Source organism: Notolepis coatsorum (assembly GCF_963971535.1).
Source record: "Notolepis coatsorum genome assembly, chromosome: 4".
NCBI lineage: Eukaryota > Metazoa > Chordata > Actinopteri > Aulopiformes > Paralepididae > Notolepis > Notolepis coatsorum.
The window spans coordinates 200877583-200892316 of record NC_140168.1 but is presented as its reverse complement, the minus strand read 5'-3'; the positions used below and the strand labels follow the sequence as shown (position 1 = coordinate 200892316).

Genomic DNA, 14734 nt, shown 5'->3' with positions numbered 1-14734 from the left:
CAATATGATGAAAAATGGTGGAGAAATTTACATTATAAAAAAGATGGCAGAATTCAGTACTGTATCTACAAAACCTTCTGTTTAATCATCTTCCCTTTATTCATTTGCTTAGATTTTTCAGGTCTGGTCAATTTTAGCATGGTGTTATTTACAGTCAAAGATACATTTTTTTTTAAATAGAATTGATATTCTCCTTTGGTTCATTACAATTTACGCAAGCCTAGTAACAGACACACTATTTCTGACACTGATCCATATATGTCCCTAGATTCAGATACCAAGAACATGCAAATGGACCATTTAAAAAAAAATTGTAAATGTTTATTCTACGTCCTTATGGAATGAGTGACATAAAAAAAAAATGTTAAAAAAAAAGGATTTTTTTTTTTTTTTTTTTTTTATGGATGGAAGAGCCGCACATTGACGGGCAAAGAGCCGCATGCGGCTCGCGAGCCGCGGGTTGGCCACCCCTGGTCTAATGTATAAGTATGTTTTCATCTCTTTCTGCAGCTTTCTCCAGAACGTGATATATAGCCCCAAATGCATTATATTGATGATGCAATACAGTTTTATGGCAATCGGTGCGATATAAAAAATTCCAACTAGACGTACTTCTAGAAGTTACTACACGTCATCTGATGTTGACCGGATGGGCTAGGGGGCGTTTATAATTCCGTGGGCAGCGTTATACCAATCATCTAATGTGGGTCAAATGTTGATCATAGCAGTTAGTATCGAAGACGGTAATTTTACACGCTAAAACTCACCCCAATCTCCTCGCGCCGTTGGGCAATCAGCGTAGAGTAGAAATTTTACCATTATGGGATGTCGATTTACCCGGTCCATTTCCAGGTTGTATAATGGTATATACGTCCAAATCATGTTGTTTATCGAGTTATTGGCAATGGATCGCTATATATTGTGACGAGCCAGAGTGCCGGGAGCCAAACCGAGTGCCCGGAAGTAATATGGCCGACCAGCACAACCTCCACAGCACTTCCTGTTTGGCGATTGCGCCCATCGGCCACCAGATGGCGCTCCTGAACTGCCAGAGAGCTCAGTGGGTCCTCCTGGTGGATCTCAGGCCAGCGGAGGGGAAATATGAATCCGATCACAGATTTTTGAAATATTGATATTAAAGACGCTGTAAAGCGTCCTTCGGCAACTTGAGCATGGCCGGGAATGACGCTGGAAAGCGTTTTCCGGCACCCAAAGTGTTAAATAGAAATGTTTCTTTTTTTTATTTGATCAGCTGTGCCTGTGAGTCCGGCAATGTATGGGGCTGCGGCACTGCAGATTTGCCCTACTCGAGTCCGGGGGAGAATGTTGCTGTGTTTGTTGGTGCGTTTCTTTCCATTGGTTTCATTTGGTTAACATTATTGGGTGAACAAGAAAACGAAAGAAAACTGTAAAATTGTAATGACCCTGCATCTGTTCCAATGTAAATGTGCCTTCCTCCGTGCACTTTCGCCCGCTCGGTGTGCCCGGCCACGCGCACTGTTCTCACACGGAACCCGCGAGTGCCTGCATGTGCGACTCGTGTGTTTGCGCTGAGGCGTATTCTTCGCATGGCTGCACGTACCGCACCATGACGGCCGTACCGTAAATTTGCGGGACGGATACACGTACCGTTACACCCCTACAGAGAGTACATCCATGCAGTGGGGATGAGGCTGCACCTCTTGACTCTCATCTCTCTCTCTCTCTCTCTCTCTCTCTCTCTCTCTCTCTCTCTCTCTCTCTCTCTCTCTCTCTCTCTCTCTCTCTCTCTCTCTCCCACCCACCCCCCCCCCCCCCCCCCCCCCGCAGGGCATCTTCTCTCAGTTCCAACACAGCAGAGAGCGCGCCCTGCCCTCGGACAACCTGCGCCACGCCCTGGCCGAGACCTTCAAGGACGAGCAGCGCTTCCAGCTGGGCTTCATGGACGACGCCGCAGAGTGCTTCGTGAGTCCCCCCCCCATCCCCGTCCCCCCCGTGGCCGTGGCAACCGCCAACAGCATCCTGAGGGATGGGGGGGAGAGAGGGAGAGAGGGAGGACGGGGGGAGCCCAAGTAGAGGGAACGGAATGCCGGTGTTGTTGTTGTTTGCGGGGATGTCGTCGGGGTAATGTCACTGTAACGAACTGTCTGGCGAGGTCACTGAGAGAGTGCGCTTGCATCCTTTCCCCTCCTATCAGCCAGGCTGACTGTAAATACCCTCCTGGCAGGTTACATAAGCCGCCTTCGTAGCCCTCTCTCTCTCTCTCTCTCTCTCTCTCTCTCTCACTGCTGCTGTCACTGTATGCTGCGTCACTGTGTGCTTAGTAAAAAGAGACTCAAGTTGTTATTCCGTTCCGCTGCTGTGCTGTCTTTGCTGCAGTTCATTATTGTGTGTGTGTGTGTGTGTTTACCAGTGTGTGCAATGGTTTTGTTATTGTTTTGTTTCTCCTTCTACTCTTTTCGACCACAATCCCAACGGATTGACAAGACAAACGGATTCTATTGTGTTTGTTGCCAAGCTACCTCTTTCTTCTACGTAGCCTTTCAGCAGTCTGGTTTAATGAGTGCATTTGGTTCCTTCTTGGCTTATAATTTATACTATAGTGTAATTGCCACATCAGCTCGGTCATATGTACAGGGTTCGCACAAGGTCCTTGAAGTGCTTAAAGTACTTAAAGGATAACTCCACTTTTTTTTTAAATTAGCTTATTTAACATCTTCCCTGGAGTTAGACAAGAAGATGCATACCTTTTTTGTCTCTGTGCGTGCATTTTAGCTTTGGGAATAGACGCTCCGTTAGCATAGCTTAGCTTCATCACTGGAAGTGGGGGAGGACAGTAGCCTTACAGTGCCTTACAGTGTATTGCAAGGTCTGACATTGACCAAACTTGATATCCATGACCTTGGTGGGCTCTAGGTCAACTCCTGAAAAGGGGGTCAATGTCAGACCTTGCAATCAAAAGTTAGGGGCGCACTGAAATTATGGCAAGGGTTATTAGCCCCCTAACTTTTGATTGCAAGGTCTGACATTGACCCCCTTTTCAGGAGTTGACCTAGAGCCCACCAAGGTCATGCATATCAAGTTTGGTCAATGTCAGACCTTGCAATACACTGTAAGGCACTGTAAGGCTACTGTCCTCCCCCACTTCCAGTGATGAAGCTAAGCTATGCTAACGGAGCGTCTATTCCCAAAGCTAAAATGCACGCACAGAGACAAAAAAGGTATGCATCTTCTTGTCTAACTCCAGGGAAGATGTTAAATAAGCTAATTTAAAAAAAAAGTGGAGTTATCCTTTAATAGGGAAAAAAGGCAAGGCCTGGAATTCCTTGAAAACAGCCCTTTTTTAACAAGGTGCTTAAAAAGTCCTTGAAATTCAAATCAACCATTCGCATTGAATGTTTTGTTCATCCATGATCAAATTGTTCTGAATCAAGAAATAGTTTTTTTGTTTTGTTTGTTCTGTTTTAATAAAATCGCTGTCTCGCGCGCTCCAACTTTTCCTCATTTCTTCTTCGCGTGTGATGCTCTAGCTGGCAAGCAGGCCAAGAAGATGGTTAAAAAAAACAGCATTTAAAAGTTAATTGTATCCTTCGAGTGACATCCTTTAAAATGAAAAACAGTGCTTGGAAAAGTACTTAAAAGTCCTTTGAATTTCATTTAGCAATGTCTGTGGGAACATTACCCTGTGTAAATGCCCCCCCCCCCCCCCACTATAGTGTAATCCCTACATCCCTCGGACATATGTACGATCACGTTACGCGTTAGCACGGCGGGTTCGGATCGGAAGAGTTCATTCACGTATAGGGTTTTCATTTCTGAAGTGGCAGAGAAAACAAAGCCTCCTTCTAAAACGGGAGTTTGACGAGCGAATGAGAGGGAGACTCTTATAATAGCCGATCCGGTCGAGCAAATTCACACGTTCGGTTCATCGAGCTCCGTGCAAGAACGCCTCGGCGCACATGCATCCCCTCGGAGTGACGTGCGAGTGCGACTGTTGCTTTTTTTGGCCTAGATCTCCGAGTTCTTTCTGAACTCAGAGAAACTACTTGAAGCCAGGGAACTAGTAGCCCCAGTGACATTCAGATCTCTCTCGCCGTGCCTCTCGGAAGTTATGGGCCCTGTCAACACAACTCTCAACGCTTTGTTCCCGGCTCTGTGTATACGTCCTCCTCCAGTCGGCCCCCCATGCAGATACACCGTTTGAAGTAACCCTTTAGATTAGATTAGACTACTTTATTATTCCTTGTGGGGAAACTCATTTCAACAACAATCTTAATAAAACTATATAGTCATTGCAATCAAGAAATAAATAAATAACACTTAATTTACTTGCATCAACTACACAGCTTTGTCTGTGTACAGGTCAAAATATAATATTTTTTATATTTGTATTATTTATTTCAATAAATAACAACAACAAACAATCATTAAAACTATATACATTTACATTTTGTCATTTAGCTGACGCTTTTGTCCAAAGCGACTTACAAGTTCTGCACGACAAGTCATCAGGAAGGGCACAACTCTATCAGCTGAGTAACAATGTTCATCAAAGTGTTGAGTGCTACAGTGCAGATATTTTTTTTTTATCCACTTTTTCTCCCATTTTTCTATATTTTTCTCCCATCCCAATTTCGTATCATCCAATTCAACCCTCCCCTGTCACGAACGCTGTTTCTTGCCTCCCACAAGCCGGCTGCAATGTGGACTAAGTCATACATAGCACAAGTCCCCTCCGGTACTTGAGGTAACAGCAGTCGCATCTTTTCACCTGCGCAGCTCGATCTCTCAGTGGCGAGGAGTAACGCGTGGGAGGCTCACGCTGCCCCCGACACTTCCTGATTCTACTGCGCAGGCGCACCAACCGACCTGTAGGAGTCGCTGTCCACAACGCCCGATCCCCACCCTTCAGTTTCCCTCCCCGTAATACGGCCAATGTGTATTACTGTGGACGACCAGCTAAACTGAAAGCAATGTGGAGCGCTGGGATCGAACAGGCGATCCCAGCGTCTGTGCATTCATGGCGAGCGCCTTGCCCACTACGCCACTGTAGCTACAGTGCAGATATATACACTAGTTACTTTATTGCCATTTCAAACACATGGTTGATTGGGATTTGTCTCTGTGCAATGCTGATTACATCATAAAACAGTGGAAACAACATACAGTATAAAAACATACAATATAAAAACATACAATATAAAAACAGACAAGAATACATACAATGCAAACCCTGAAATAGAAGTATTTCACAAACATAAAAAAATGCTACAGTGCATAAAAGAGCTCAGTGCTCCATTTTAAAGGGCCTGCCGGCTAGTGCTAGCCCTTATAGTACAAAGTGCCTGTGCATTAGGGCTTGAGTTCAGGTGACGGACAACCTCGGGATATGTGCTATTCTTAAAACGACATGTCCTACACCTGAGACTTTGGAGTCTTCTGCCAGAGGGAAGGGGGTTAAAGAGGTAGTAAGCAGGGTGAGAGGGGTCACCGATCACCTTCTCCCCTTTCCTCCTGATGTGTGTGGCATATATAGAGGCCACAGAAGGAAGGACGCTCTCCACAGTGGCTCTGTAGAAGTTGAGCATCGCCTCCCTGGACACACCAAACTTTTAAAGTTGGCGCAGGGAGTGGAGCCTCTGATGGGCCTTGCTGATTATGTGGCTGGTGTTAACTTCCCATTTTACATTTTCACATATGTTGGCGGTGCCAAAGAATTTAAAACGATCTACTCTCTCTCTCTCCAGTGTCTCCACCTGTAACACTGTTTGAAGTAACCCTTTAGATTAGACTAGACTACTTTATTATTCCTTGTGGGGAAACTCATTTCAACAACGGTCAATAAAACTATATAGTCATTGCAATCAAAAAATAAATGAATAACGCGTAATAATTTACTTGCATCAACTACACAGCCAGCTGTGTCTCTGTGTCCAGGTGAAAATATCAATTATTTAAAATGATTATTATTATATTTTTTTATCCTACATGGATCTTAGATGTGCTTTTTGAGTATGGACCATGTCATATTGTAATGCATACGCATCTGTATGGCATGGAGACATTTCTGAGCCACTGTCGGATTTGAAAATGCTGTGAAATTATTTCGGTAACCTTTTTGCGTATTTAACACTTTCATTGCCGGCCGTGTTTTCCTTTTTACCCCCATGAATGCCGCCACCCACTTCAATGATGGCGCTCTCATATTTGTGAACGCATAATCTATGTCTTAAATTATGGCTATGTGTCTAATCTGGCCGTCGCTTATCAATGACTTGTTTGCAGTCAACATTGTCGAAACGAATTGTTTTTTAATCGGTTCATTTCCATTTTATACAGTAGTGTTACGAAGGATCAGATTAAACCGAATATATATATTTATTGATTGATATATATTGCATAATATTTGTATATCGTTTGATATCCCTTGTATATTCCTTGTACATATACACGGAATATCCCTTTAGCCTAGTACAGACCATAATATTTCATTCTCCTATTGGACAGCGGTCCACTGGCGCCATGGCCATACCTTCAAGGTCTGGTTCAAAGTCACCGCCGGGGACTTGCCTGGACATGAACGGTTCTGCGCAAGGATATGAGACAGGAATAAAGCTGGTACTAGTTTGTTCACGTAGCGTATAAATACGGCGCAGGTGAATACAGAAGCACTTAGTAACTAAAAGTTGAAGCCTCACCCACGATACGACGTGCGGTGAAGTATGGCCTGTTTGGCCCCAAATAGAGCATTGAGACCGCGTGCGAATTAATAACTGAAGTGTCAGAGTTTAACGCTGTACCGTCGAGTTCGACCGATTCTATTAAGTCAGTAATAGTCTATTTGTGTATAGTGTATCGTGCGGCTACCGTTCTACAGTGACCAGCATCACCAACGTTTCCTCGTACCAGCTAGAGTGCTTATCCAGGCTGGGCTGCTTACCATGGCGCTTTCACCCGAGGGGCCCTAGACGAGGACCGTGTGGATTATGTACACTGGATAACCTACCGACGACTGCATAGCCCTTTTCGGCTGGATTATATTTGCTTTTGGTCCTGTAATTAATGGAGCGGAGAATCGCCGACACCCACAATTGTGTGGGATTTACCCTGTGAGGAGCCACGTCGAGTCCGCCTCTCAGAAGTCTGAGGCAGGCTAGCTTTCTTCCATGTGGAGCTACATGCTACGGAGAACAGCTGTATTAGTCTGCGGATCAAGATCTTATTGCACTGTCTCCTGTACTTGGAGTCTCCTTATCATCGTTGACCCAGACTCTACTACCGACAAATCCTCTACCCTTGCTGGCTTACAACCGGGGGGACCCTACCAGTATCTCCCGCTATATTACTAGTGTACCATAGATATAATTCCTAAGATTCAGGTTGTATTATTATCTCCTGCGTAATATGAGAATGGACATTCGTTATTGATTTGCCTACGCACATTCCTTTGCCTTATAAGCGCATCCAAAGTAAAGTAAAGTATATTATGTACCATTTGCTGCTAATAAATACTTGAATCCAGTTTTGTGTGGAACCGAGTCATTGTGGGAAGTGTTCATCATTAGATACCTGTGTACTGTATGGCCAGTAGGAATGTACATAAGACGGTAGTGGTTTAATGATACCATACTTATCAATACAGTCAGGGAATTGTACCCCTCAGTTACAAGTAGCATTTTAAAAATCGCTCGTTTTTTGAAAGTTTCAGGAAAATATAAAGATTCCGTGATAAATGCCCTTTACTGTAATACACAAAAAACGTTGTAATTTTTCGGCCTATTTATGAATCGTTTTCAAATAAACGCTAGATTATCGATAGTATATGTATACTTATGCACGCTAGAGAAGCGGGCTGAAAAATCGATTATCTCATTTCCTGATCTCTCACACACACACACACACACACACACACACACACATATGGGACACGTTAATATATAGGTGAAAACAGCTCTGATTATCCTAAGACTGGTAAAATAGATTCCTTACCTCAGATCAGATGTTCCCCAAAAAGATTATTCCAATTCCTGATCGCCATTTCCAAATATCGATCACGTTTATTGATCCAACGCTGCATACTGGAAATATGTATTCCACGCTCTTCTGATGGGCCACAATGAGTCCGATGGGCTCGGATTACTTGCCTGAGAAGTAAAATGTGGATTCCGGATTTTTCTTTTCTCATACATTTTCATTGAGTCCATTCCAAAAGGGTGCATTACTATCCAGGAGACGATAGGGGGCGGTATTTTCCCAATGGATCTTAGAGAGAGTTTGCAGCACTGACGTGATACTAGATTGATTAAATATGAATTCAAATCGCTAATAAAAAATAAAACGCTATATGGCGTCGTTGGCAATGAAAGTGTTGAGGCGGACTGAGTAATGAATAAACCCACAGGATCTCCATGGCAACAATAACTGGGTTCAAATGAAGTACCACTCGCTCCTGGATCTCAACTCCTAAGCTTTCACTGCGAACAAATCTTATAATGTTGTGTGTGTGTCACCATTCAGGGAATAAATTACTTCATTGTTAAGGCTTTTATTTTCATTTCAAACCTTTATTTCAACGTGCGAGACACTGAGGTTACGCTTATTTACAGCGACGACAAGCTTACAAAACAAGACAGGGTCGCAGGAGGTAGAGCAATCGTCTGGTAATCCAGAGGTTTCCGGTTCAATTCCCGCTCCTCCCGGGCAGCGTGTCGAAGTGTCCTTGAGCAAGACACCTAACCCCTAATTGCTCCCGATGTGCAGGTTGGCACCTTGCATGGTTGCCTCCGCCGTCGGTGTGTGAATGTGTGAGTGAATGGGTAAAATGTGAGGAACAAATCGTAAAGCGCTTTGGATAAAATCTGCTATATAAATGCAGCCATTTAAGACACAGTTTATCAGCAATTTCATACATATGGGCACAATACATAACAGTAAACCAGTTACAAGTCGACACACACAGTGGTTGGAGATCATACTTTTAAATGCAGCGAGAGAAGGAAGAACCTTCAGCTTCAGTGTCAATCGGAGGGCATTCCAGGTGTTGGAAGCATCAAAGAAACAGTTTTTCGTAGTTCAGAGCAAACTCTAGAGAGGAACCCTACATACTTTAAAATGTAAGCAGGCAGGACACAGTTCACCAAGTTCCTGCAGTCCCTCATTGGGGAAGAGAATGTTCAGTGGAAGGTTTGGTGGAAACGGTAGAGTGATTTGAGTCGACTGAGCGAGGAAAACATTTCCAAACACACTTCAGTGTGTTTCCAGTACTTTGATTTATTTTGATATTTTTTTAATTTTTTTTTGTTAATTTACTAATCTTCCAAGAGTCATTTACAAAACATTTACAAAATATTTAAATATACAATAATCTGTACATAATACATTCATATTCATTTTGACACACATATCGTCGTACATAAACCTCCAACCTGACAAAATAAACAAAAGTAATAAATAAAAGTTATTGTAATGACGTTCCATGAAAGTCCTTCCTTCTTCTTAAGTTGTTATTCTTGGTAAAAACATGTTTGTCTCTTATTCTTGTGTTGAATTGATGTTCATCACATGCCAAAACACTTTGTTCGTATATGGGCCGTCACGCCCGTGCGCGGGATACGCGCGCGTTGCAGCACTTTGCGAGCGTCTACCGGCTCGCGCTGCATATTTCGCCGATCATGTAATATAACGTTTGAAACTTGAATTTGCCGCCTTTCGAACGCCACCTCACTCGACCAATTCCGTGCCTCGGTTCTCGAGTTACATGGCGATATGACAGGTGAGCGTCAAATGACCACGTCTGACTGTATACGCTCGAGAACTGACCAATCACCGCTGATGGCGAAAATGATTGGTCAGCGTTATAGCTAACGAGTATCCGCTTCCAACGATACCCTACGCGGGGGGTGCTAGTAGGGGAAGTAGGAGAAAGTTGACGAGCGAAAATTTGTTGTGAATGAAACACAGAGGTGGATAGCCATTTTGGATTTTCACACTTACTTTTTTTGGTTCACGGTTTACTAAAACCTTTCTCAAGCAATCATTTTTGAATGGATTTTTATAACATTTGGACCTGTACTACATAATGCATGTGCTATAAGTATAAAGCTAAGCTTTGCGAAAAAAGTATGCAGTCCTGAAAAACAAAAACATAAATGGCCCCGTTTTGGGGGTGATGCTTAAGAGGTTAATACAAACTGGCTCCATATTTCAGAATTCCTGAAATCCGTGCAAGAGAACGTTGTCCCTCATGTTTCCACCATGTGCTCCATCCTGTCACAGTCAACTCTGCCCCCTTTTCAAAACCACACCTATGTTCCATCCTATCACAATCCACTCCGCCCCCTTTTCAAAACCACACCTATGTTCCATCCTATCACAGTCCACTCCGCCCCTTTTCAAAACCACCCCTATGTTCCATCTTATCACAGTCTACTCCGCCCCCTTTTCAAAACCACACCTATGTTCCATCCTATCACAGTCCACTCTGCCCCCTTTTTAAAACCACACATATGTTCCACCCCTATGTTTCACACTTATGTTCCACCCTTATGTTCCACCCCTATGTTCCACCCTTATGTTCCACCCCTATGTTCCACACTTATGTTCCACCCCTATGTTCCACCCCTATGTTCCACCCCTATGTTCCACACTTATGTTCCACCCCTATGTTCCACCCTTATGTTCCACCCCTATGTTCCACCCCTATGTTCCACCCTTATGTTCCACCCCTATGTTCCACACTTATGTTCAACCCCTATGTTCCACACCTATGCTCCAGCCCTATGTTCCAGCCCTATGTTGCACCCCTGTGCTCCATCCTATCACAGAATGCAGTCCACTCTGCCCCCTTCCAACACCACCCCGTAACACCGTGCTCGCTGCCTTGCTCAGTGTGATTTACAGTCTCCCCATATCTCTCTTAGTTGCATTACCTCACACCACACAGCAATAATTCATATGACTGTAGATTAGACTATGAGATATTACCTTAAAATGTCTTTAGATAAAAACCTTGTAATTCACCCCACTGTTCCTGCCCTTTCCATGACTCTTTCCCTAAACAATGGTAGTAACAATAGGGGCACAGCGCCACTAAGACAAAGTTTAATAATAATTTTTTTTACAGTGAAAGCTTGGGGCTTGGAAACAGATGCATCATTGTCTAATACGTGGTTACTCTGTCCTCTGTTCCACTGTGTGTGTGCTTTAGTGTTTAACACTAACCTTTTGTCTAACCTTATACACTGTACTTAGATCAATAACTAATTTGGAACTTACCCGTGGCGACAGTGGCTCGGGAGGCAGAGCAGTCGTCCGGTAATCCGGAGGTTCCCGGTTAGATTCCCACTCCTCCCGGGCAGTGTGTCGAAGTATCCTTGAGCAAGACACTTAACCCCTAATTGCTCCCGATGAGCAGGTTGGCACCTTGCATGGTTGCCTCCGCCGTCGGTGTGTGAGTGAATGGGAACTTACCCTTAGTGTTTGCCGCTTTATCGAAATCATGTTTTGAAGTTGCAGGAAATTACAGCAAGTTGCGATTCAGCACTGTCTTGTTTGAAAGTCGCTGGGGGAAGAAGCCCAGAGTAAGATCTGTAGCTGACCTCTGACCTCTGGTTCACAGGAGAACATCCTGGAGAGGATTCACCTGCACATCGTGCCCGAGGAGACGGACGCCTGCACCTCCAAGTCCTGCATCACCCACCAGAAGTTCGCCATGTCTCTCTACGAGCAGGTGAGCAGAGGACTGTGTGGAGACACTGGCCTGATGTGTCCCCAGGGAGCTCCCAGAATCCAGTGAGACGTGGGTCTTTATAGTGGCGAGAAAGGCATTATGGGTAGAATGGCCCCGGTAATGGATTGAAGGGGGGGGGGGGTGGCGGGAGGGGTTAGTTAGAAAGGGGGGTATTCTCGAAGACACTCTGACGTCACAAGACCGCCGCCATCTTAGTTTAGGGGACAACCAACAGGTGTGTACAAGCAAAAGTGAGCTCCGTTTAACATTTAACACTGTACACTGAGAATGGACTATATGGCGAAGTAGCTAGCCGCCAACATTTATCTGCTGTTTTTACAGCCTCGCAGCCAATAATTAATTTACGATATAAATATTTGTTCCTTATTCTCACCTGTTATGAAATGGGTAGAGCAGATATACGTATGATTTGACTTGGGGGACCAGTTTCTGCTTTGATCGACTCTCTCGTCTGCGTCTACGTGTGCCGTCTTGATAGCCGCCAGCCACTTTTTCCTCCGTCATGCCTCAACTGGTATTATATAAAACTTGAGTTTTGATTTTGTTATTGGTACAAAAAGTCACACAGCAGCTATTTGGCATTTGGATGCACTGAAGAAAATTACCCTTGATTATGTTTAATTCGCAGCTTTCCGATCCGTTTTCTGCACTAAATGAAGCGTAAACAATGTACCGGGAGTGAATTTTTCCCCCAAGCTGCTGTTGCGTAGCAAAAACAGACAGGATGAAGTTGACTTCGAGAATCGGGGGAGAGACAAAGGTGGATGAATGGGGGAGGGTTGGAACATGACTGGGAGATTGTTTGAGCGGGGGGAGGGGATCGTCATTCCAGAATATGCTTGTCACTTGTCGACTTGAGCCGCAAAGTCGCAACTTTTATCTTCTGAAAAGCGATTATAAAAACCACATCTATTTTAGGTTAGGGTGAGGTGTGACGTTATGCGTATATATTCAGAGTAAATTATATTGTTTACACAGCTTATTTGTACTTTTCTACTGTACTATAATTGTATTGCTTATATTTATGTCTACGGTGCCTGCATTTCCCCCAAGGGGATCAATAAAGGAATATCTCCAATATCTCATCTCGAAGTCTCCAGTCAGGTTAAGGTTAGGATTACGGTAAGGGCTACGTTCACAAACAACCTTTTAGTAGTCACTTAATTCATCAACATATACATTTGTGTAACTTAATGTAAGATTAAGATTAGAGGTGGGCATAGATAATTTTTTTTAATCTAGATTAATCTATCTGCAATCCTGGATTTAATCTAGATTAATCTAGATTCAAATGGCTAAAAAAAAAAAAAAAAAAAAACCTGTCGAAGGCATTCAAAATATGTGTGTTCTACCCAAATAATGACCAGAAGTAAGTCCTTACTTATTACACCATGAGCCCATCTCCCGTTTCCTAAATGCATTACGCAGGGTTCGTACGGGTGCTGGAAATCCTTGAAAATGCTTGTATTTCAATGTGGTGTTTTCAAGGTTTGAAAAGTGCTTGAATTGTGTATAAAGTGCTGGAAAGTTATTGAAATTGTAATTGCACTATACTTTCATAATAAATCGCTATCTGACTGAATAGTTTGGTTTTTAGATAAATAAACAAAATAAGTCGGAGAGAGCCTAATTGCTTTCGCCTTTCACACAAAATGAAGAGGAGTCCTCTCTCGCCACTCGTGTGATTTGGCTTGGCTTGGCTTGAACCATAGTTTTTTTTTACGTGTGCCATCTGATGGAACAGCGTGTGGGGCAGATGATCAAATGATAATTTTTAGTATATTTAATTTACTACAGCCGCATAAGATGCTGGAAAAGCTTGAAAATGCACCTTGAAAATGCTTTAAAAGTGCTTGAATTTTGCTTTCGAAAATGTGTACGAACCCTGTTTGAAAAAGCTGTTTTGCTATGATAATTGGTAATGAAATATCAAAATAATGTTCAATAAGATGTACTTGTGTTTAATAAGTTGTTTTATTCAGAAGTTAACACAAATAAATTATATTACCAGTACAGTACAGTATTTAGCACACTCTCAGGAGCAAAACAGAAAGAATCATTTCAAACTTGAACTATGTGACATGGCTTGAATCAACTGCTCCAGTGGAGTTGCTCAGTGGCCAATGGTGTCAACTGTGGTTGTACTGGGCAGCTCCCAGGTGTGAATGGAACTGTGTGAATGTTAAGCAGGGTGTTCCTGAAAAAGAGCATCTGTGCTCAGCGAACCTACCCTGGGTAAATAAAGGTAAAAAAAATAAAAAACGTATATATATATTTTTTAAATTTTTTAGATTAATGCGTTAATTATATTATCGCGCGATACTAGTATAGCGTTAACGCCGTTAACGGCCCAGCTCTAATTAAGATATTTCTTTATTGATCCCCTTGGGGGAAATTCTGGCGTCATAGCAGCATGGGGGGAGGGGAGGTACATGTATGTGGGCAGGGTAATAGTAGAAAGACATACTGTACATATAAGCAATAAAATGAATATCTGAACATAAAAACATGAGAAAAAAGAAATGGCGTGAACAATATAATTAACTCGGAATATAGAAATATGAACAGAGGTGTGCAGACTGTATGCCCTATCGGTTATATTATATGTTACTTACAATAAATATAGACCATGAAGAATTTGAATCTGAAATTATATACTACGAGTAAAGAAATGTTCCATCAGTCTCTAAGGGATAATTATTAATTATGCTGTTTTATATTTACACCAGTATGGCACGGATACATTTCAGAGAAATATACCACTTGTCTGATTGCTGTATAAAAATATCTCGGTAACCTTTAGCTGGTCTAAGACAGCCTGTGTATTAATGAACAAACCCACGGGAACTCCATGGCAACTAGGAGTGAGTTCCAGCCAAGTACTGTACCTGAAACGAAGTCTGAACTATCTGAGCTCCTGAATCCATAACGTTCTGCGTCACTTCATGTGTTTTCTTCTATGTTTCTTTTTTCCACATTACCGCGCGTAGATTAAAGTGTATACAC

General features: G+C 43.0%; 1 protein-coding gene across 2 annotated transcripts in view; it reads left to right on the top strand.

Annotated features, from left to right (window-relative positions):
* Positions 1–14734, top strand: part of usp53a (ubiquitin specific peptidase 53a) — a 173235-nt gene that overhangs the window by 53276 nt on the left and 105225 nt on the right. For both annotated transcript variants that reach the window (XM_084312808.1, XM_084312809.1), the window contains exons 4-5: positions 1810–1944; positions 11597–11707. In XM_084312808.1, the coding sequence (XP_084168934.1) occupies positions 1810–1944; positions 11597–11707 (246 nt within the window). The remainder of the gene's footprint in view (positions 1–1809; positions 1945–11596; positions 11708–14734) is intronic.